At 37.1% G+C, this 22,361-nt stretch overlaps 1 protein-coding gene across 6 annotated transcripts in view; it reads right to left on the bottom strand.

Moving 5' to 3' along the window:
- The window catches only part of ZFYVE9 (zinc finger FYVE-type containing 9), a 230,294-nt gene that overhangs the window by 22,757 nt on the left and 185,176 nt on the right, over positions 1–22,361 (bottom strand). For 5 of the 6 annotated variants that reach the window (XM_023549600.2, XM_064281962.1, XM_003411082.3 and 2 more), the window contains 3 exons: positions 20,164–20,388; positions 17,782–17,864; positions 14,195–14,299 (listed from right to left, as the gene is read on the bottom strand). In XM_023549600.2, the coding sequence (XP_023405368.1) occupies positions 14,195–14,299; positions 17,782–17,864; positions 20,164–20,388 (413 nt within the window). Of the gene's footprint in view, positions 1–6,666; positions 11,416–14,194; positions 14,300–17,781; positions 17,865–20,163; positions 20,389–22,361 lie in introns of those variants that run through there. The other variant, XM_023549601.2, reaches the window with a different exon arrangement.

Raw genomic sequence — 22,361 nt, 5'->3', positions numbered from 1 at the left:
CAACCTTGAGATGCCTATGCGAGTAGAAATGTCAACTGGTCAGTAAGACACTCAAGTCTACAAAACAGGGGAGAGGCTCCAGCCACAGGCAAACAGGAGAAATCACCATAGAGATAATATTTAAGCCCGTAAGACTAGATAAGATCACCAAGGAAATGGATAGAGACAAAGAAGACTTACAAGGACTGAGCCCTAGGGTTTTCTTCAAAATGGGTGAGAAATGGGGTCAGAAAGGACATATAGAGAGATAAGTTAGACTGTGGGAGATGACGGATATCCTAGGAGCCCAGGGCTTCTTGTGGTGCTTGATATAAATGAGATTAGAGCTGAGGGTCTCGAGATCAAAAGTGGCAGCAAGGTTGTGAATGCTGGGAGATAAGGAAAGCTAGAGGTTTAGTTTAGCTTTAGCACAGAGGCCTGGAGCCACTTGTTCACTCCTGTCAATGGGCATGTAGAGACATGGGAAAGGCACAGTCTTATTCTGGGTACAAGAGCAGTGGCATCGCTAGGGCTGGTGTCACCCAGGGTGGTAGCTCATGGTGTTACCCGCTCCCCATGTTAACTACAATATTATAGTTAAAACACCAGAAATTTTTACAAAATCAACGACTGTAAAAACACTGGCTGAAATGAAAGCAACAGATGAAATCACATGATTTGATGTGTCATTGTAATCGGGTAATAATGACAGCTCTGACCGGAGCACATTAGAAGGTTCAAAAAGTAAGTCAGCAAAGAGTTTTAGCCTTGTAGGTATACTGATACATTTAAGCTGGGCTTACAAAAAATGGCTTTGTTTTAGCTAACTACAGGGATATTTTTATAAAAAATAATACATTTCTATTAGACTGGACTATAAACTATAATGCTCATGAAGACTGTGCTTTTTTAGTTCAAGCAACTACATGAGACTAAATGGGCAGCTCCTGTCCGGAAGCAGGATGAGAAGGCAGAAAGGGACTGGAGTTGTTTGGATGAACATGGGAAACCAGGGTGGAAAGGGGTCACATTACAGGGATTGCAACTAGTGTCACATAACAACCTGTATATAAATTTTTGTATAAGAAACTAACTTGAGCTGTGAACTTTCACCTAAAGCACAATTAAAAAAAGTAAAAAAGCTTGCCAGCGGCCACCCAAGATACAACAATTGGTCTCTTTTCACCTTGAACAACAGAGGAAGAAGGAGACCCAGGAATCAGGGAAGGAAATGGACTGCAGGTCTATTGGCTCTATGAACTACTGTCTCCTTCGCTATGAGACCAGAACTGGATGGTCCCTGTCTGCTATTGCTGAATGTTTTGATCAGGGACCCAATAGATGGATCTTAATCAAAAGGAGGAAAAGTGTGGAAGAGAACTTCAAGTTCTTATTGGAAACCAGACTTACTAGGTCCATTGAGACTGGGGAAAACCCTGAATCTATTGCTTGGAAACACCTCTGAAGTCTTGAACTGAAACTATCCCATGAAGTCATCATTAAACTAAGCAACAATTTAGCTCATTCAGTAAAGAATGTTTGCCTTGAGCAGTGGGCTCTTCTAAAGAATTATCTATATGAAATCAAATGGACAACAGTAACTCTAAAACACAGATGAGAACTTTAAGGGGCAGAGAGTCTAAGTTAACAACAGTCAAAAAATATGGGCAGAGGTAGGGAGAATGATGACACAACGTGAAGTCTGCAACCACTGTCAGTGAACCATATATGTAAAAATTGTTGAATGGGTGTGTGATTTGTTGTGTATATTTTCACTAAAAATAAAAAATTAGTTAAAAAAATAATTTCTGCTGAAACCATGCACAAAAATTTTATAGCCCATCATTTTAGTGTCACCCCTCTGACAGTGTCACCCAGCAGAGTCCGCACCCACCACGGTTCCCTAGTGGCGCCACCGTATGAGAGGTCAGCTGGTATAGAGGTCTACACAGGTATGGTGGGGATGTTTTTGAGTTTATACATATGGTGACATAGTCTTCTGCCTTTAACACTTGAAATAGCTATACCAATAATCAATGGACCGTCACTTCCCTCTTCTGTGCTATTCACCGGATCTTTTTATTCCTTCGAAAAGAGGACTGTCAGCTCCTTCTCCCCTAAGACAAAAGAAATTTATTCCCTGAAGGCCAGGAAATCAAACATTCCTCAAACAGATTTTGAAGCCATCTATTTTCCTAGTGCTACAATGAACTCTTCAAATTAAGTTTTGTTCACTTCACACTTCTCTGAAGAATATGTGTAGCTTTGAATTAAAATAAACTAAAACTCCTATTCTAGAATCTTAGAGTGGGAAAGGATCTCAAGAGGCCATTCAGCCTATCTTTCAGCCTAAAGTATACAAGATGGAAAATTGTAAAAAATATACCATTTCACGGATTCTTGTACTGTATCACAACCAACATAAACTTCCCTATTTCCATATCTCAGGTTAAGAGTAAAAGGTTATGAAAACCTTGTTCCTTTTTGTATAACACTTTGACATTAGGCTGTTTTGCTCTATTCCCACTGTGACCTGATAAAAGTTTGAAAATCTCCTACATTACTAGGAAAAAAATTGCTTTATTTTTTACAGTTGCATTGAGAATAATGGGCAAATTGCACAGAGGATTGCTATGTGTCAGAAATGACTCCACAGCAATGGGTTTGGTTTTTATTTGATGAATTTTGACATATGTATATACCCATAAAAACAGCACTTGCAATCAGCCCCAAAGTTTCCTTGAGTCCCTTTCTCCCCTCATACCCCTTCCCCAAACCCAAGGTTCCTTCTATCTTTATTTTTATCTTATGTATTCTTTTAGAAGTTTTATAGTTTTAACTCTTTAAATCTATGAACGATTTTGACTTGATTTTGCACATGGTGTAAGGTAAGGGCAAAGGCTCATTTTTTTTTTACATTTGACTGTTTAATTATAGCAGTACCATTTTTGTTGAAAAGACTCTTTTTCCTATTCAACTGTCTTAGCACCTTTATAGAAAATCAATTGAGCATCCACATGTGGGTCCATTTCTCGACACTATTCTGTATGCTCTTCCACTGGAGGGGAGGGAGGGATATGTGTGTGTATATGTGTGTGTGTATATAGTATATGTATATTACCCTACTTTTAAAGTAAGTGTTAAGATCAGGTAATGTAAGTCTTCAAATTATGTTCTTCTTTTTCAAAGTTATTTTGACTATTCTAGGTTCTCTGCATCTCCATATGAATTTTGGAAGCAGTTTCTCAATTTCTACAAAGAAAAAAAAAACCTCGTATTTTGATTAGAATTGTGTTGAATCTATAGATCATTTTGGGAAGAACTGACATCTTAATAATATTGAGTTCTTCTGATCCATATACATAGCATATCTCTCCATTTATCTGGGTCTTTAACTTAGCAATGTTTTGTAGTTCTTAGTGTATACATATTGCAAATCTCTGGCCAAATTTATCATTAAATATGTTATATTTTTATGTTACAGTATTGTTTTTAAATTTCAACTTACTGTTCATTGCTACAATTGATTTTTGAAAAATACAATTAGAAATACAATTGATTTTTGCAAAATGATCTATATCTTATGGCCTTGCTAAATTCATTTATTAATTCTAGTGGTCATTTTGTAGGTTCCTTAGGATTTTCTGCATAGATTTTCATGTTGTCTGTGAATAAAGATAATTTTACTATCTTTTTCCATTCTTTGTTCCTCTTAACTTCCATTACAATGTTGAATAGAAGTAAGAGTAAACATCCTTTCCTTTTTCCCAAACTTAAGGGAGAAGCATTTAGTCTTTCACCATTAAATATGTCAAGTGTAGGTTTTTCTTAGATGCTCTTTATTAGGTTGAGGAAGTTACCTTCTATTCTTCGTTTGCCAAGTGAGTAAGTGTGGGTGCACGTAATGAATGGAAGCAGGGCTTTGTCAAATGCACTTTCTGCTTTTATTGAGATGATCCTATAGTTTTCCCTTTTTATTCTAGTTAATATGGTAAATTATAGGTTAATTTTCAAATGTTAAATCAACTTTGTGTTCTTGGAGTAGACCCCTCTTAGTCATGATGTGCATTTTTTTAAATATTGCTGGATTGGATTATTAAAAATTTGTTATTTATGTGACTGTGTTCATAAGGTATACTGATCTGTAGTTTTCACTTCTTGTGAAGTCATTTTCTGGTTTTGTTTTAGCGTAGTGCTTGTCTCACAGGACGCATCAGGGAATATTCTCTTCTGTTTTCTGGAAGCGTCTGTGTAGCATCGGTATTATTTCCTCCTTCATTGTTTGGTAAAAATCACCACTGGAGCCGTCTGGAGCTGGACTTTTCTTGGTGGAAAGATTTTTTAACAACAAATTCAATTCTTTTAATAGATATACGGCTATTCAGGTTATCTATTTCTTCTTAAGGGAGCAGTGAACGAATTTTTCCCTTTTGTTTCAGGAGAATACATATTGGCATGAACTTGTCCTTTTACTGTCTGTAAGATCTGAAGTGATGTCCTTCTTTCTATATCATGTAGTTTGTGTTTTCTTGCTTTTAGTTACCTAATCAGTCTCATTAGAGGTTTATCAATTTTACTGATCTTAAAAAAAAAAAAAAAAAAAAACTTTTCTTTTTTTCTCTCTTGTTTTTGTTTTCTAGTTTATGGATTGCTAATCTTTATTATTTCTCTCTTCATTTTATATTGTTTCATTTGCTTTTCTTTTCCTAATTTCTTAAAGTAGAACATCCCCCAAATTTTCATTCAGTTCAAAATATTTTCAAATTTCCCTTTTGGTTTCTTCTTTGACTCATAGGTTATTGAGAAGTGTATGTTTTGTTTCGAAATATTTGGGCATTTTCTAGAGCTCTTTCTTTTATTGAATTTTAGTTTAATGCTATTATGGTCAGAGAACACAACAGCATAATTTAAACTTCTAAAAAATTTACTGAGACTTCTATTATACCACAGATTGTAGTCTATTTGTTAATGTTTTGTGTGCACTGGAAAAGAACACACATTCTGCTTCTGTTGAGTGGAATATTCCACAATATTAAGTCAAACTGATTCACTGTTTGTTCAAGTTTTCTATATCCTTGCTGGTTTTCTGTCTACCTTTTCTAATAATTATTGAGACAGGGTTCTTGAAATCTCCAAATATAATCGTAGATTTGTCTATTTCTCCTTAGAATTCTATCAGTTCTTGCTTCATGAATTTTGAAGCTCTGCTATTAGACACACTTGTACTTAAGATTCTTATATCCTTTGGATGAATTGACACCTTTGTCTGATATTAACCAGCCACTCTTTCTTTTGATTAGTCTCATGGTATATCTTTTCCCATCCTTCTATTTCAAGTGGGTTTCGTATATACAACATGTAGTTCAATCTTGCTTATTTCTCCAATCTGACATTTCTGTCTTTTGAGGCAGTTAGGCCGTTTATGGTTAACATGATTACTGACAGAGTTGGATTTAAATCAACCATCTTGCTATTTATTTTCTATTTGTCCCATCTCTTCTTTGTTCTCTTTTTTGGCCTACTTATGATTCTGGTTTATCTTCTTTATTGGCTTATTTTTTTATTAGCTATACCTCTTCAATTTTATTTTATTTTTTTTTTAGTGGCTGCTCTGGGATTTATATTATGCATCTTAAACTTATCAATTTACTTCAAAAAATACTATACCACATCATGTGTCACACAAGAAACATATCTGTATACTTTCATCTCCCCTTCCCTAGTGTTTGTGCTAATTTTGTCATACATTTTATTTCTATATGTTATAAATCCCACAGTACATTGCAATTATTGTGGCTTTTATTAATCAATTACCTTTTAAAGAGATTTTATATTTACCCATATATTTACCATCCCTAGTGTTCTTCGTTCCTTTGTGTAGATCCCGATTTTCACCATTTGGTATTCTTCCTGAAGTGAAGATCTGTTAGTGATAAACTCTTTTAGCTTTTATATGCCTGAAAAAGTAGTCTGCCTTCATTTTGAAAGATATTTTCACCATATATATAATACAGATTGATAGGTTTTTTTCTTCTAGTAGTTTGAATGTTGCTGCACTGCCTTGTTCGATGAGAAGTCTGCTGTTATTCTTTTTTTTTTTTCCTAGATGCTTTTAAGATTCTTCTCTTTATCTCTGGTTTTAAGTAATTTGAATGTGATGTTCCTTAATGTAGTCTTCCTCATGTTTCTTGTGACTGGGGTGCATTGAACTTCTTGAGTCTACGGGTTTACAGTTCTCATCCAACTTGGAAAAATTTCCACCTTTGTTACATCAAATATTTTCCACTCCCCTTCTCTCCTTTGAGTATTTGCATTACACAGTTAGGACAATTAGGCTGCTTGAAGTTTTCCACAGTTCAGTAATGCTCTGTTCATTTATTATTTTTGCACTTTTTTGTCTTTGTGTTTTATCTTGAATAGTTTCTATTGCTATGTTTTCAAGTTTATGAATCTTTTTTTCAGTAGTATCATTCAGCTATTGATCTCACCTGGTGTATTTTTCATCCCAGTCACTGGAGTTTTCATTTCTTTAAGTTTGATTTGGGTCTTTTACAAAAAATATCTTCCATATCTCCCCCTAGCATGCTTATGCCCTCCTCTACCTTCATGAACATACAAAATAAATCTACAACAACTGTTCTAATGCTCTTGTCTACTAATTCTACTACTAATTCTACATCTGTGTCATTTCTGGGTTTTTTTTTTTTTTTCCTTCTCATTATAGGACATAGTGTCTTCTTGGGAATTCTTGTCATTTTCTTATATAATTTATTTTTTGTTGTTCTTGAGAATATACACAGCAGAACATACACTAATTCAACAATTTCCACATGTACAAATCAGGGACACTGATTCCATTCTTCAAGTTGTGCAACCATTCTTACCCTCCTTTTCTGAATTGTTTCTCCTTCATTAACATAAATTCACTGTCCCCTAAGTTTCTTATTTAAATTTATGAGCTGCTGTTGTCAATTTGATCCCATATAGATAGATCTTAAAACAGCATAATGCTCAAGGCAGATCTTCTTTACTAATTAAGATAAACTACTGTTTCATTTTAAGAATACTTCAAGGGATATTTTTGGTTTAAGGTTTAAAGATTATATCCAGCCTCCATGGCTCCAGCAAATCTGGAGTCCATGAAATTCTGAAATTCCGTTCTTCCTTTTGATCAGGATTCTTCTGAAGAATTTTTCATCACAACATTCAGTAATGGTAGCAGGGCACCATCCAGGTCTTCTGGTCTTATAGCAGAGAGTGCAGTTGTTCATAGAGGCAAAGAGCCACACATTCCACTTCTTCCTATAGTTCCCATTATTCCAGGTGTCTAGAGACCCACTACTGTACCTTGGATGGCCAACTAAAAGGTTTTAAGACCCCAGACACTATGCACTGATCTAGAAGATAGAACAGAAGCACTAAACACAATCAGGCCAATTAACTGAGATGTCCCATGAAACCATGACCCTAAACCTCCAAACCAAATCCCAAGAGGTGTTTGGTTGTACATAAGTAGCCTCTGCAGCTGCTTTCTTTTATTGTTGTTGTAAATATATCTATCACACAATTTTTGCCAATTCAACTTTTTATAGATGTATAGACTAGGAAGAAGAACTTGACAGTCTACTTCTGAAAAGGCTGGCCAGTGAAAACCTTATGAATAGCAGTGGAACACTGTCTGATATTCTGCTGGAAGTTGAACCCATCAGGTTGTAAGGCAGTGGAAATGCAACTGGGGAAGAGCCGCCTCCTCAAAGTAGAGCTGACCTTAATGACATGGATGGAGTCAAGCTTTCAGGACCTTCATTTGCTGATATGGCACGACTCAAAATAAGAAAAAGCAGCTGAAAGCATCCATTAGCAACTAGAATTTGGAATGTACAAATTATGAATTTAGGAAAATTGCAAGTCCTCAAAAATGAAATGGAACACATAAACATCGATATCCTAGGTGTTAAACCCACTGCCGTTGAGTCAATTCTGACTCATAGCAACCCTATAGGACAGAGTAGAACTGCCCCGTAGAGTTTCCAAGGAGCACCTGCTGGATTTGAACTGCCGACTTTTGGTCAGGAGGTGTAGCACTTAACCACTACACCACTAGGGTTTCCAAAGTGAGCTGAAATGGACTGGTATTGGCCATTCTGAATCTGAAAATCATATGGTCTACTCTGCTGGGACTGACAAAGAGGAATGGCAACACGTTCATTGTCAAAAAGAACATTTCAAGATCTATCCTGAAATATAACACTGTCTGTGATAGGCTAATAGCCATACATCTAAGGAAGACTAGTTAATATGACTATTATTCAAATTTACCCCCCAACCACTAAAGCCAAAGATGAAGAAATTGAAGATTTTTACCAAGTTCTGTAGTCTGAAATTGATCAAACATGCAATCAAGATGCAGTGATAATTGCTGGTAATTGGAGTGCAAATGTTGGAAATGAAGAAGGATCAGTACTTTGAAAATATGGCCTTGGTGACAGAAACGGTGGTGGAGATTGCATGACAGAATTTCTCAAGACCAATGACATATAACGCAAATACATTTTTCAACAACATGAGTGACGACTATGCATGTGGACCTCACCAGATGGAAGACACAGGAATCAAACTGACTACAAGTGTGGAGAGAGACGATAAAGTGCTCACAATAGAGAGCTTAATATCATCTATTGGAATAAGGCCAGGAGCAGACTGCAGAACAGACCATCAATTGCTCATATGCAAGTTCAAGTTGCAGTTGAAGAAAATTTAAACAAGTCTATTAGAACCAAAATACAACCTTGAGTATATCCCATACAAAGTTGGAGACCATCTCAAGAAGAGACTTGACCCACTGAACAATAATGACTGAAGACCTGAAGAGTTGTGGAATAACATCAAGGACATCACACATGGAGAGCAATGGGTCGTTAAAAAGACAGGAAAGAAAAGACCAATATGGATGTCAGAAGAGACTCTGAAATTTGCTCTTGAACACAGAGCAGTTAACAAAAGAAATGATGAAGAGCTCAATAGAAGATTTCAAAGGGAAGCTTGAGAAGACAAAGTAAAATATTATATTGAAATGTGCTAAGACCTGAAGTTAGAAAACCAACAGGGAAGAACACACTTGGCATTTCTCAAGATAAAAGAACAGAAGAAAAAATTCAAGGTGCAATTTTGAAGGATTCTGTGGGCAATATATTGAATGATGCAGGAAGCATCAAAAGCAGACGGAAGGAAAACACAAAATCATTGCACCAAAAAGAATTGGTTGATGTTCAACCATTTCAGGAGGTAGCATATGATCAAGAATTGATGGTATTGAAGGAAAATGTCCAAGCTGCACTGCAGGCAGTGGCAAGCAACAAGGCGCCAAGAATTGACAGAATAACAATTGAGATGTTTCAACAAAGGAATGCAGGGCTGGGGGTGCACGCTTCCCTATGTCAAGAAATTTGGAAGACAGCTACTTGGTCAACTGACTGGAAGAGATCCATATTTGTGTCCATTCCAAAGAAATGTGATCCAAAAGAATGTGGAAATTATCGAATGATATCATTAATATCACATGCAAGTAAATTCTGTTGAACATGATTCAAAAGCGGTTGCAGCAGTACATCAATAGGGAACTGCTAGAAGTTCAAGCCAGATTCAGAAGAGGATGTGAAATGAGGGATATCACTGCTGATATGTCAGATGGATCCTGGCTGAAAGCAGAGCATACCAGAAGGATGTTTACCTGTGTATTAATGACTATGCAAAGGCATTCGACTGTGTGAGTCATAAACAAATTATGGATAACACTGTGAAGAATGAGCATTTCAGAACACTTAATTGTGCTCATGAGGAACCTGTACACAGATCAAGAGGCCATCTTTCAAACAGAACAAGAGGATACTGTGTGTTTTAAAATCAGGGAAGGTGTGCAACAGGGTTGTATCATTTCACCATACATATTCAATCTGTATGCTGAGCAAATAATCCAAGAAGCTGGACTATATGAAGAACACAGCATCAGCACTGGAGGAAGACTCATTAACAACTTGCAATATGCAGATGACACAATCTTGCTTGGTGAAAGTGAAGAGGACTTGAAGCACTTACTGATGAAGATCAAAGACTACAGCCTTCAGCCTTCAGTATGGATTACACCTCAACATAAAGAAAACAAAAATCCTCACAACTAGACCAATAAGCAACATCATGATAAATGGAGAAAAGACTGAAGTTGTCAAGGATTTCATTTTACTTGGATCCACAATCAACGCCCACGGAAGCAGCAGATAGGAAATCAAACAACATATTGCATTGGGCAAATCTGCTGCAAAAGACCTCTATAAAGTGTTAAAAAGTGAAGATGTTACTTTGAAAACTAAGGTACAACTGACCCAAGCCATGATATTTTCAATGGCCTGGCATGCATCTGAAAGCTGGATAATGAATAAGGAAGACCAAAGAATACTGCGTTGCCAAAGGATACTGAATACAGCATGGACTGCCAGAAGAACAAACAAGTCTATCTTGGGTGAAATACAGCCAGGGTGGCCCTGGAAGCAAGGATGGTGAGACTTTATCTCATGTACTTTGGACATGTTATCAGGAGGGGCCAGTTCCTGGAGAAGGACATCATGCTTGGTAAAGTAAGGGTCAGCAAAAAAAAAGGAAGACCCTCAACAAGATGGACTGACACAGTGGCTGGAACAAGGGGCTCAAGTATAACAATGATTGTGAGGATGGTACAGTACTGGGCAGTGTTTCATTCTGTTGTACCTAGGGTCACTATGTGCCAGAACCAACTGAATGGCACCTAACAACAACAACACAACTTAGTAACAGCAATTACATTAATCAACTGTGCAATCCTACTCTTCATCAATGCTATTTTTCCATCGAGGTAAACTGAAAGCCAGTGTTCCATAAGCAATAACCACTCTCCTCTTTTTGCCCTGCCTCCTACCCTTATGTCTTACCATTTTTTATTAAATGCCACATTGCTAATTTTACCTTGCTGGGTGTTGGATGTTTTTATGTCCCTTTAAATATTTTTCAGCTATGTTCGAGGACTAGTATAAAGTTACTTGGAAACAGTTGGATCCTTTAAGGGCTTCCTGGTTAAGCTTTGTTAGGCGAGACCTGAGCAGTCTGAATCTATTAATAACTTGGACCAGTAGGGATAATGTGGTTTCTATATTACAAAATTTTTTTTCACTTTGGCTAGTAAAAACACAAATTATTTCTCACTCTGTGTGAAAATTGTTCTACCTTTTCTCTCCAGTACTTTCCTCACACACATGCACTGATTAGTTGTCAGCTCAAAACTTGATGGGAACCTTCTTGAATCTTCAGAGCTCTCTTCTTTTCCAGTAATTTCCCCGGCAAATGGTAGTCATCATCATGTTGTTGAGGTTGTTAGCTGCAGTTCAGCTGACTCTGACTCATGGCAACCTTATGCATAACAGAATGAAACATTGCTCGGTCCTGTACCATCTCTATCTTTGACATATTTGAGCCACTGTTAATGCTATTGTGTTAATTCATCTAACTGTAAGTTTTCCTTATTTTTGCTGACCCTCTACCAAACATGATATCCTTCTCTAGCGATTGGTCTTTCCTGATGACAGGTTCAAAGTAAGCAAGATGAAGTCTCATCATCCTCCCTTCTAAGGAGCATTTGGGTTACACTTCTTCTAAGACTGATTTGTTCATTCTTCTGGCAGTCCATGGTATACTTAATATTCTTCATCAATACAATTAAAATGCATCGATTCTTCTTGTGACTTTTTTTTCATTGTCCAGCTTTCACATGCATGAGGTGACTGAAAAGACCATGGCTTGGGTCAGGCACACCTTAGTCATCAAAGCGACATCTTTGCTTTCTAACACTTTACAAAGGGCTTTTGCAGAAGATTTGCCCAATGCAATACATTGTTTGATTCCTTGACTGCTGCTTCTGTGGGGACTGAATGTTAACCCAAATAGAATGAAATCACTGACGACTTTGACTAGTCATCTTGGCCTTCATATATTCTCAACTCTGTCTCCTCAACTTAAGAGACCACTGAGCTCGGTTTTGGTCCCACCTCCCTGTGCTATGGTCTGGAAACTCTAGGCAGTAAGGTGGGGTAATCACAGTGCTCACCTTCTCTCAAGGATCCTATACTGCTGTTTTGTCCATTTTTTCAAATATATTTTATATCCTTATTTAGTTATTAAGGTGGATTGGTCCCTATTATTACATCATTGCTGAATGCAAAAGTTGATATATTCCATTTGAACTGTGAGAACTATAAATGCCTGACAGACATAAATTTGGGCTTCCCTGAATGCAGTCACATTTGCAACTGAGCATGTCCCCTACAATCACCCTGGAATCGATCCCTACGAAGTTATTACAAGAGACCCTGGTTCCTATTGAAAATAAGGCTTCTAACCCAAGACAGCTCCTATACTTGTTTGATATGACTCTTGTGTCCTTGAATCTGAGTCATCTGTGGGGTGGGGCTGGAGGGGTTCCAGAAAGATGACTGCCACTTAGCTATGTGAACTGCTACATGGACTGCTTCAAGGACTGTGACAGAAGACAAATACCTGACATGGTACTGCCAGCTAATTATAGTCCATGTTCTATACCCTTATGAGCACCCTCAGGATCAAGTATGACCTGTAATCATATAACCTTATGAACATGAACGTATAACAGGGCCTAAGCAGACTTCTTGGTAAGTTCTGCGCCCTTATTTTTCAGTCTTTTCTTCCTCAAATTAAGTACCTATAGTCAACTTTAATATTTTCTCTCTTCAATGATTTCCAGAGTCTTAACTATTCCGGGTTCCCTTCTGTAGACTTAGTTGCCCTGTGCCACTTAAAATGTGGCCCTCTGAGAAAGGAGCTGAGAACTAATATTTACTATGTACCAATTATGTGGCAGGCAACAGTAGCCATTTCATTCAATCCTTGTAACAATTCTGCAAGGTAAACCAGTGCTAAGAGAACACATAATTGAAGCTAAGGCATTAGGGAGTTCTTCTAGGATTAGGTACATCTGATGTGACTTTTGAGGGATGGACAAGAGAAATATGGAAAAGATATTCCAGGCAGAAGCAAACAGACTGCAGGTGGCATGGAAGTGGAAACATCAGAATATGTTCAGGGAGTGACGAGTAAGTATTCTAAGTCAGTGGGTTACAAAGTTTGTTACTTAAGTAACAGCTAAAAACTGATTTTTTTTTTCCTCCAGAAAAAATTAAACATACATTCTAGCTACTATTTTCTAATGTCTTGAAAAAAGCCATCACAGAGAATGCCATGGGTAAGTGCTTTCTTCACTTAGGTCATTCTCATAACAGTGCTGAGCCCTGAGCTTGGGATTCCAGCAAGACATCTGTGTGATTCTAAGTGCATTAAAAAAAAAAAAAAAACCTAGTACAAAATGTTTATGGAATAAACAAATGAATGAGTCAGAGAATAAATAACTGGATGTGAAAAGAGAAAGACAAAAAGGAATAAAGGGAAGAAAATAATTATTTTACACTAAGAAAACAGTGGAAGGAATGTTCAAGGAGTTACCACCTTATCCAATAAAACAACAAATTATAACCACTATTATACCAAACTAAGTTTTTTTTTTTAAGTTGCTCTTGAAAACCCTAATGATTACCATGAGACATTTTAGAACAGATTTTAAGAACATTCTGAATTCAAGTAACATTTCAAATGGCAAATAAGCAAAGAGCACTGTTTATATAATTCTGTTAATATGTGTGTTTATGTCATTTTAGACACAAATTACAGCTTAAGTCAGATGCAACCATTTGCTTTTGGAACCTTACTTAAAAGCCATTTCAGGACAGAAGTGAACTGCAGGCTGTGCTTAAACATTAAGAACAAAGATAACACTTACATTAAAAAGAAAAAAAATCTAAAAATCCACCATTAATATTACAGACATAAAGTTAATTTTACACCTTAATGAAAGCACAAATCGACCACTGATCATGAGAGCATCAAAAGGTCAAAAGTACAATGACATAAGCAGTGATTGAATAAATCGCAAATTCAACATCTGCTCTTCCTGAAATGAAATTTCCCAACACTGAACTAAGCCATACAATATTGTGAACTGATTTCACTGTCAATTAATTAAAATTGAAATTTACATATAATCATGTATTTTTCACTGTTATTCATGTACTCAACTATAAAATGCCTTCATGATAAATCTTACCTCATTGTATCTGTTGCTGGGAATTTTGATGCTGGTTTTTCGAACTTCCATATCAACCACCAAACCTTGAACTACAGGTAATGTGTACTGGTAATTTCTGAAGTCCTGGGCAAAAGCAGATCGAAGTGGAATAAAGATGTTCATCAAAGGCAGGATTTGATTTATAAATTTATAATAATATTAGTGCAAATGGAAAGAATGTCAACACTGAAAAATCCTGTTTATTTAAATAGTAAGAAAATGTAATGAAAACCCAACTATATTTTTCCAGCTTTCCAATTAGATTGTACGCTTTATAAGGAAGTAGACCAAACCAATATTAAACACATATTTGAATGCCTCTGCTGTTTTATTTTTCTCTGTGGCACTTATCACCACTTAACATTTTCTATATCTATTTGTTCACTGCCTGCCTCCTCCTTTAAGATAAGCTCCAAAAGGACAGGAACTCTTACTTGTTTTGTTCTTGCTATATCCCAAAGCCCCTGGAACATCACAGGCACTCAATGAATATTTATAGAGGAAAACACACACGCACACACAGGACGTATCCAGTGTGGATGAAGCAAAATGAGCAAGGGTGGTAGGTGCTGAGGTCAAAGTGATAGCATTGGGCTAGATCTCTTAAGGACTTGGAGGCACAGTAAAGCCTTTAACTTTTTTCTGAGGAGGGTTTTGGCGTATTTCAACAGATCTCACTTCTCTATAAAGAAGAGTTTTAGGGAGCAACGCTAAAAGAAGGGAGATCAGATAGACACAATGAAAATAATCCAGGCAAGGGGTAGTGATAACTTGGACCAGCATGTTAGTGGTACAAAAGGTGGTGAAAAGCTGTCAGATCCTAGATATATTCTGAAGGCAGAACACAGTATTTGTTACTGCATTGGATGTAGAATGTGAATAAAAAGAGTCAAAGATGGTTCTAAATTTTATGGCCTGGGATACTAGAAGAAGAGAACTGCCATTCACTGAATTGTAGAATATGAGGAGAGGAAGGTGGCAAATCACTATAGAAGAACCAAGAAGGAATGGTGCCCTAAAAGCCAAGAGAAGAAAATCATAAATATTAGTAAGTTGTTAGATAGAACTGTGTAAAAATAGTCTTTTGATTGCTTCCATTTCTCAGGGAAATAGAGGCTAGGTCATCAGCTGAAAGGGAGGCAAGAATAGGAAGCACTGGAGGTTTGAGAAGAAATAATGTACAAACAGTCATCTAGGGTAATAAAAATGTTTTACGAATCAGGAAAGACTGCAGGTAGCTCTGCCAGGTAATTCCCATAGCCAGACAGGAAAACCTCATAATTCCGGGGTGGTGGGTAATGAAAGTACTGAGAGGGGTCCTGCCTTAGTAGTGGGGAATAATTAACTTCATAGTAAACCTGACTCTAGTCCCACCTTACAAACCTTAAAGTAAAACTTGAAATCAAGTATCCTAACTGCATTACTTGCACCAGAGCTCAAGAGTATTTATAGGAACACAAAAACATCTCACACCTAACAAGGTAAAATCACAATGTCTGGCATCCAATAAAAAAAATGATCAATGATCAGTCAGTCATCCAAAGAAGCAGGAAAACATGACTCAAATTAAGGGAAAAAAAAAGTCAATCAAAAGTGAGCGAGAAGTGATACAAATATTAGAGTTACCAAACAAGGACATTATTTGTTATAACAGTACTCTAAATGTTCAAAAGTAGAGACATAGAACATATTTAAAAAAAAAAAAAAAAGACCCAAATCAAACTTCTAGAGATGAAAACTACAATTTCATCTGAGATAAAAACCCACACTGGATGAAATTAACAGCAGGCTAGACAATGCAGAAAAAAAGATCAGTGAACTTGAAGACACAGCAGTAAAAGTCATCCAAAATCACAGCAAGAAAAAATACTGAAAAAGAAATAAAAAGAGCATTAGTGAGCTATGAAACAATTTCAAGCAGCCTAATAATATACATGGAATTGGAGTCCCTGAAGGAGGGTAAGGCGGTAGACAGAAAAAAATATTTCATGAAAACTATAAACCCAAAGATCAAAGAAGCTCAACAAATCCCAAGCACAAGAAACAAATAAAACTATACCAAGGCACATTATAATCAAATTGCTCAAAGGCAATGATAAAAAGAAAAAAATTTAATCAGAGAAAAAAAGAAACATTAAGTACAGAAGAACAAAGACAAGAGTAAAATCATATATATATATTTTTTTTGCTTGAAATAATGCAAGTCAGAAGACAGTGGAGCAACATCTTTAAAATACCCAAAAAAACTGTCAATCTAGAATTTTCTTCCCGGTAAAAATATTTTTGAAATACAAAGGTGAAATAAAGATGTTAGAAATACAAAAGCTGAAAGAATTCATCACCAACAGACCCATACTACAAGAAAGGTTACAGGAAATTCTTTAAAGCAGAAGGAAAATGACACAAGATAGAAACATGGATATATACAAGCAAATGAAAAACACCAGAAATAACTGCATGGGTAAATCTACAAGATTTTTTTCTTTCTTTTTGAATAACTTTAAAAGATAACTGGAGCTACAACTTCTCACATGATGGAGTGAGGAAATCGATAAACCCACTCCCCAAAACAACTAGAAACCTAGGCAAAATGATTTAAAAAAAAAAATCATATCGGTATTCAGGAATTAGACCAAAGGCGTACAACACACCACCAAGAGTTTATTCATGAAACTACTGAACTTCAGGTTAAGAACAGTAGAGTTGAGTCTGATGTTCTTGCCTGGGGATGCCCCCGAGGCTCTGTTCACTGGGTAGTTAAACCAGGAGAGATTTGCTACCTGAAGGAGCTCTTGGTTTAGAGCATTATCAGTTAAAGTGGCAATCTCAGCGGCTAGCAAATGAGAAGGGCCACTAGCAATGTTACCCTTAGGCTGCTGGCCTGTTTGGAACAAGCAATGAACAGTCAGACTAGCCAACGATTTAACAAGCAGTTCTGGGAAGTAAGGCAGCCATAGAAGGCTTCATATACTCTCGAATATCCAAGATGGACCTTAGTTTGTGCATCTATGTGCGGCAGAGTCTCTAGTGGGCCCAAGCCAACCACATGCTCTTAACCAACAGAGTCAGAGCCTATACCTGCACAGAGGAGACACGAGAAGAGCCCAGCAGGAAGGAAATGCATGGAATTTGAATCCCAGCCTATATACAGATCCATCGGCAGAACTGGGAGCCTTACTGGCTTGAGGTATTTGAGTACAACCTCTGACCAATCTTTGGCTGTACAGTAAGCTATGCAAACATAGGGGATACCTCTAGGATGCCAGGCTTAAAATAAAAACAAGACAAAATGCAGGTATTTTAAATATACATTACCTTAGTCCTCACAATAATCCTGCAAGGTCACTTGCATAACAAGTATATGATCAGGGCTGGAATCATGAACTATTTCACTCCAGGACTCCATAAAGCTTTCCAAAGGATACATATATGTTCTTTATTTTTCCTCCAACATAAACCTTTACCTGCCTAAAGCATCAGGGGCATGGCTACCAATAAAATAATAAGATCCTTGTCTTCCTTCTCCTATACAAACCCCAGTAAAGAAAATAAAACTTCCAACTTACTGCAAGAAGATTCATGATGGTATGCCCCGTCTCTCCAAATAATGGCTTCCGAAATCTGACACTGAACAGTGGGCATGGATAAACTATGGAAATGAGAAATGATCAGACTAAGTCTGGCAGCTAAAATTTTCAGTAAAAGGGACATAATGGCTGGTTCAGTTTTCAAAATGTAATTTTAATAGCCATTACAGCATACGAAATATAGAGTTCAAAAAATATTTAGCATGGTAGCACCAATAATGAGCCTCCTACAAACTACATACCACAGTAAGTCCTTTTGATGTAGCTGTTTGAAAAACGACCCACAAGATCTTAGGAAGCACTCTTCTTCAAATAGGATTGATATGATCCAGGAAACAAATATCTCCTGATTCCTCTGTGCTCAAGAAGTTTAAAAGAGTTTACTCTTCTATTCCTGCCAATTGGGGTCCTCCTTAGCTCCAAGGAGGGCCAGACAACAAATACCCAGTGATTCTATTGGCTGGCTCGCCCTTTGAACTTTATGGTTTGAAATAACTGTACAAGGCAGGAAGATGTACACATTGTTTCCTCTGCATACATTCCTTCCTTTCCCCTACGTCATTGGGTTGATTTATATGCCTCCTTCAGAGTCCAGTCCAGAGGCCACTTCATCCAAGAAGTGTTTCTGGTCCAACTCATTCATTCTTGGTCAAGTTAGAGCCCACTCTGGAGCTTCCAAAGAACTTTGCTAACCTTGATCATATGTTTTAACACAATATACTATAATCATGATTTCTGCCTGACTCCTTAAATACCTATAACCATGACACATGGTATGCTTTCATTAAGTGAATTAATAAATGAGTGAAAGAATAAAGCTGACTTGCTGAGAACACACAGTATAGTGTTTTACAGTTTACAAAATACTTTTTCATTTATTATCTCATTTGATACTTTTAATAATCCCGGATACTATAAAAGACAAGCGTTATTATCTCCAGTTTACAGAAGAAACTAAGAATTTAGAGAAGTTGTGTCCCACAAAACTATGTGCTCGAATCGTAAGCCCTATACCTATTCCATTTGAAAATAGGGTTTTCTTTGTTAAGTTAACGGGGCCATAGCAATGTAGGGTATATCCTAAACCTAATAACTTCTTAGTTATTAAAAAAGCAGATTAGACACAGAGGCAAGCACAAATGGGAAGAAAAATGCCACATGAAGATCATCAAAACCAAAAAAAAAAAAAAAACCCCAAAAAACAACTTATTGCCGTCGAGTTGATTCCGACTTATAGTGACCCTATGGTACAGAGCAGAACTGCCCCACAGGGTTTCTACGGAGTGGCTGGTGGATTTCAACTGCTAACCTTTTGGTTAGCAGCCATAGCTTGCTGTGGGTCACCAAGGAACTTTAAAAAGCCAGGGATACAGAAGCTGAAAGACAAAACAGTCTTTCTTCAGAGCTAACAGAGAGAACGAGCCATCCCCTAGAGCTGATGCCCTGAATTTGGACTCTGAACTGTGAGAAAATAAATTTCTGTTCTTTAAAGCCACTTACCTGTGGTATTTCTGTTACAGCAGCACTAGGAAACTAAGGCTGATAAAAAGTTTATAATAAAGCTTACATTTAGTCTTTAATGTCTTTAAAAAAAACTACAACCTAGTAGCAGTGCTACGATAGGCAAGGAAGCTCTTCTCCAGCAGGTTACCTTACCAAGTGAGAGAGGCCTCCATACCACTAGCTTCCAGTATATGTTACATTGAAACATTATTTGTCATAACTACTCCCCAACCAAGTGACAAAGAATACATTCACCATATGTAGACCAAAAACCAAAAACCGAACCTGTTGCCGTCGAGTCAATTCTGACTCAGTGACCCTACAGGACAGAGTAGAACTGCCCCACAGGGTTTCCAAGGAGCACCTGGTGGATTCGAATTGCTGACCTTTTGGTTAGCAGCTGTAGGTCTTAAACACTACGCTACCAGGTTTTCCATATGTAGACATTACACAAAAATAAAGTTACTTGTTAAGTTCAAATTTATTTTTCTGAAGATAATCATATGTTTATCAGTGAACTATAAAAATAATAAGTTTGCAGGGTAACATAATTACCAATTTCCTCATTTGATATTCTTAAGTCCTTTCCATTACAGCCAAAATAAGAAGGGACATTGGGCAAACTTAGCTATTTCAAAAGAGGCACTCCTTGGAAACTCTATGGGGCAGTTCTACTCTGTCCTATAGGATCACTATGAGTTGGAATCGACTTGACGGCAGTGGGTATCTTTTTTTTTTTCCCCCCGAAAGAACTACTTCTGCTGGGTTTTATCACCAAACTGAGGGGCTCTGAATATTTTAGACCTTATTTATTATGCCTTGGTCATATGACTTAGAAGAAAGTATTTTACTACTTACGTCGATATTCAGCTCCGAGTCTCAACATTAGTCGGATGGGAAACACTTTAGCCCAAGGAGTTTCCCATTTCTGGATGAGAATCCCAAACAAGTAAGGTGGAGTCGGAAGTACTAGGTCTTGCAGTGACTGATAGGTAGATGTCACATACAAGAACCCACCATGTTCTTTGCTGCCAAGAAAGCTTTGGCTGAAGAAGGAATGTCCCAAGTTGCTCACAACATTCCCTGAAACAAAAAAATTCATTATTTTACTTTCAATCAATAAATCAATATTTTTCAATAATCATTATTACTCAGCACTGGGCAAGATACTTAAAACAAAACAAAACAAAAAACAACTAGTTGCCATCTAGTCAATTCTGACTCATGGAAACCCCCTGGGTGTGAGAGTACTGTGCTCCATAGGGTTTTCTTTTTTATATATAATTTATTTTATTTCTGTTGCTGTTGTTAAGAATATACATAGCAGAACATACACCAATTCAACTTCTACATGTATAATTCAGTGACACTGATGATACTGAAGTTGTGCAACCATTCTCATCCTCCGATTCTACGCTGTTCTTCCTCCATTAAGATAAACTCACTGCCCCCTAAATTTTCTATCTATTCTTTTGAGTTTCTGTGGTCCATTTCGTCCCATATAGATAGATCTTAAAAGAGCACAATGCTCAAGAAAGGCATTCTTTACTAAACTACTGTTTGGTTTTAAGAAGATTTCAGGGAATATTTTTGGCTTAAGGTTTAAAGATTATCTCAGGGCAAGAGTTTCAGGAGTTCATCCAGCCTCTGTGGCTCCAGAAAATCTGGATTCCATAAGATTTTGAAATTCTGTTCTAGATTTCCCCCCTTTTGATAAAGATTTTTATACAGAATTTTTGATCAAAATGTTCGGTAATGGTAGCTGGGCACCATTTAGTTCTTCTGGTCTTGTGGCAGAGGGTGCAGTTGTTCACAGAGTCAATCAGTCACACATTCTATTTCCTCCTCATATTCCTGATTCTCCTTTTTCTACTGCTGCTCCAGGTGAGTAGAGACCAATTGTTGCACCTTCGATTGCCACTTGCAAGCTTTTAAGACCCCAGGCACTATACAATCAACTAGGAGGTAGAACAGAAACACTAGCTCCATAGGATTTTCAATGGCTGATTTTTTTGAAGTAGATCACTGGTCTTATCTTCCAAGGCACCTCTGGGTAGACTCAAACCATAAACCTTTTGGTTAGCAGCCTAACACATTAACTCTTTACACCATCCAGAGATGGGCCAGAGACTACCAAACACTAATTTCCAATTGTTCACCATGAAGAACCTACGTTAGGAAGTTTTTCTTAAGTAAATGGCACTTATGGAACGCAGATGTATTTTCCAATTGTATCAGGGCTTCTGATAAGCATGAAATAACTTGTATTAGCACATTGTAGATGTGTATCCAGCTAAAAGTAAAAAATATTGATGCTTTCTTTAGTTAAATTGTACAGTTTTACTGTATGAATCACTTGAGAGGTCTCAGGATAAAAATTATTGCCTCAAAGCTCATGAAAAAAAATGTTAAGGTTAGGTACCTGCTCTATAGAGCTTACAATCTCATTGGATGAACCAAGTCAATTCATGAACATAATTAAGACAGTAGATATGTTCATTAGACACGTACAAGCTTCCCTTGATACCTGTGAAAGAAATAACACCAAATAAATCTCTAAAATAGAAGTTAATGGTTACTCTCTTCAAAAACTAACATTTGCTCACGGAGCAGTTATCAGTCATAGACTCCATGAGTAAAGTGGGAAGGTATGTCGATAGGAGGGTTCACAAGTGAAGGAAACACCTAGCCTCAAAACTCAGAGAAGCTTCGTGGCTGAGAACCATGTTCACCTGAACATCATTGACTGCAATGCATTTACAGGTAGTACTACTGTCCCAGATCAATCAAAGCTGGCTATCCAGTTAGGCTGCTGGACTAGATCTACAAAAACAAAAAAATGCCCGTATCGAAGAAGGAGATGGCATTCTGAAAAAATTGCTGATTTTAGGAACCAAAGATACAGGTTTAAATACTAGCTTGAACCTCACTATTCTGTGATTTGGGACAAGTTATTTAACTTTGCTGAGCCTCAACATCCATGTCAAATGGGGGAATTATACTAAATTCCAACCCTGTTGTGAAGAATAAGAAACAGAATCTATATAAAATGTCTA

The sequence above is a fragment of the Loxodonta africana genome, chromosome 3 (assembly GCF_030014295.1).
Source record: "Loxodonta africana isolate mLoxAfr1 chromosome 3, mLoxAfr1.hap2, whole genome shotgun sequence".
In the NCBI taxonomy this organism is placed as follows: Eukaryota; Metazoa; Chordata; class Mammalia; order Proboscidea; family Elephantidae; genus Loxodonta; species Loxodonta africana.
This window is presented reverse-complemented; position numbering and strand designations above follow the sequence as displayed.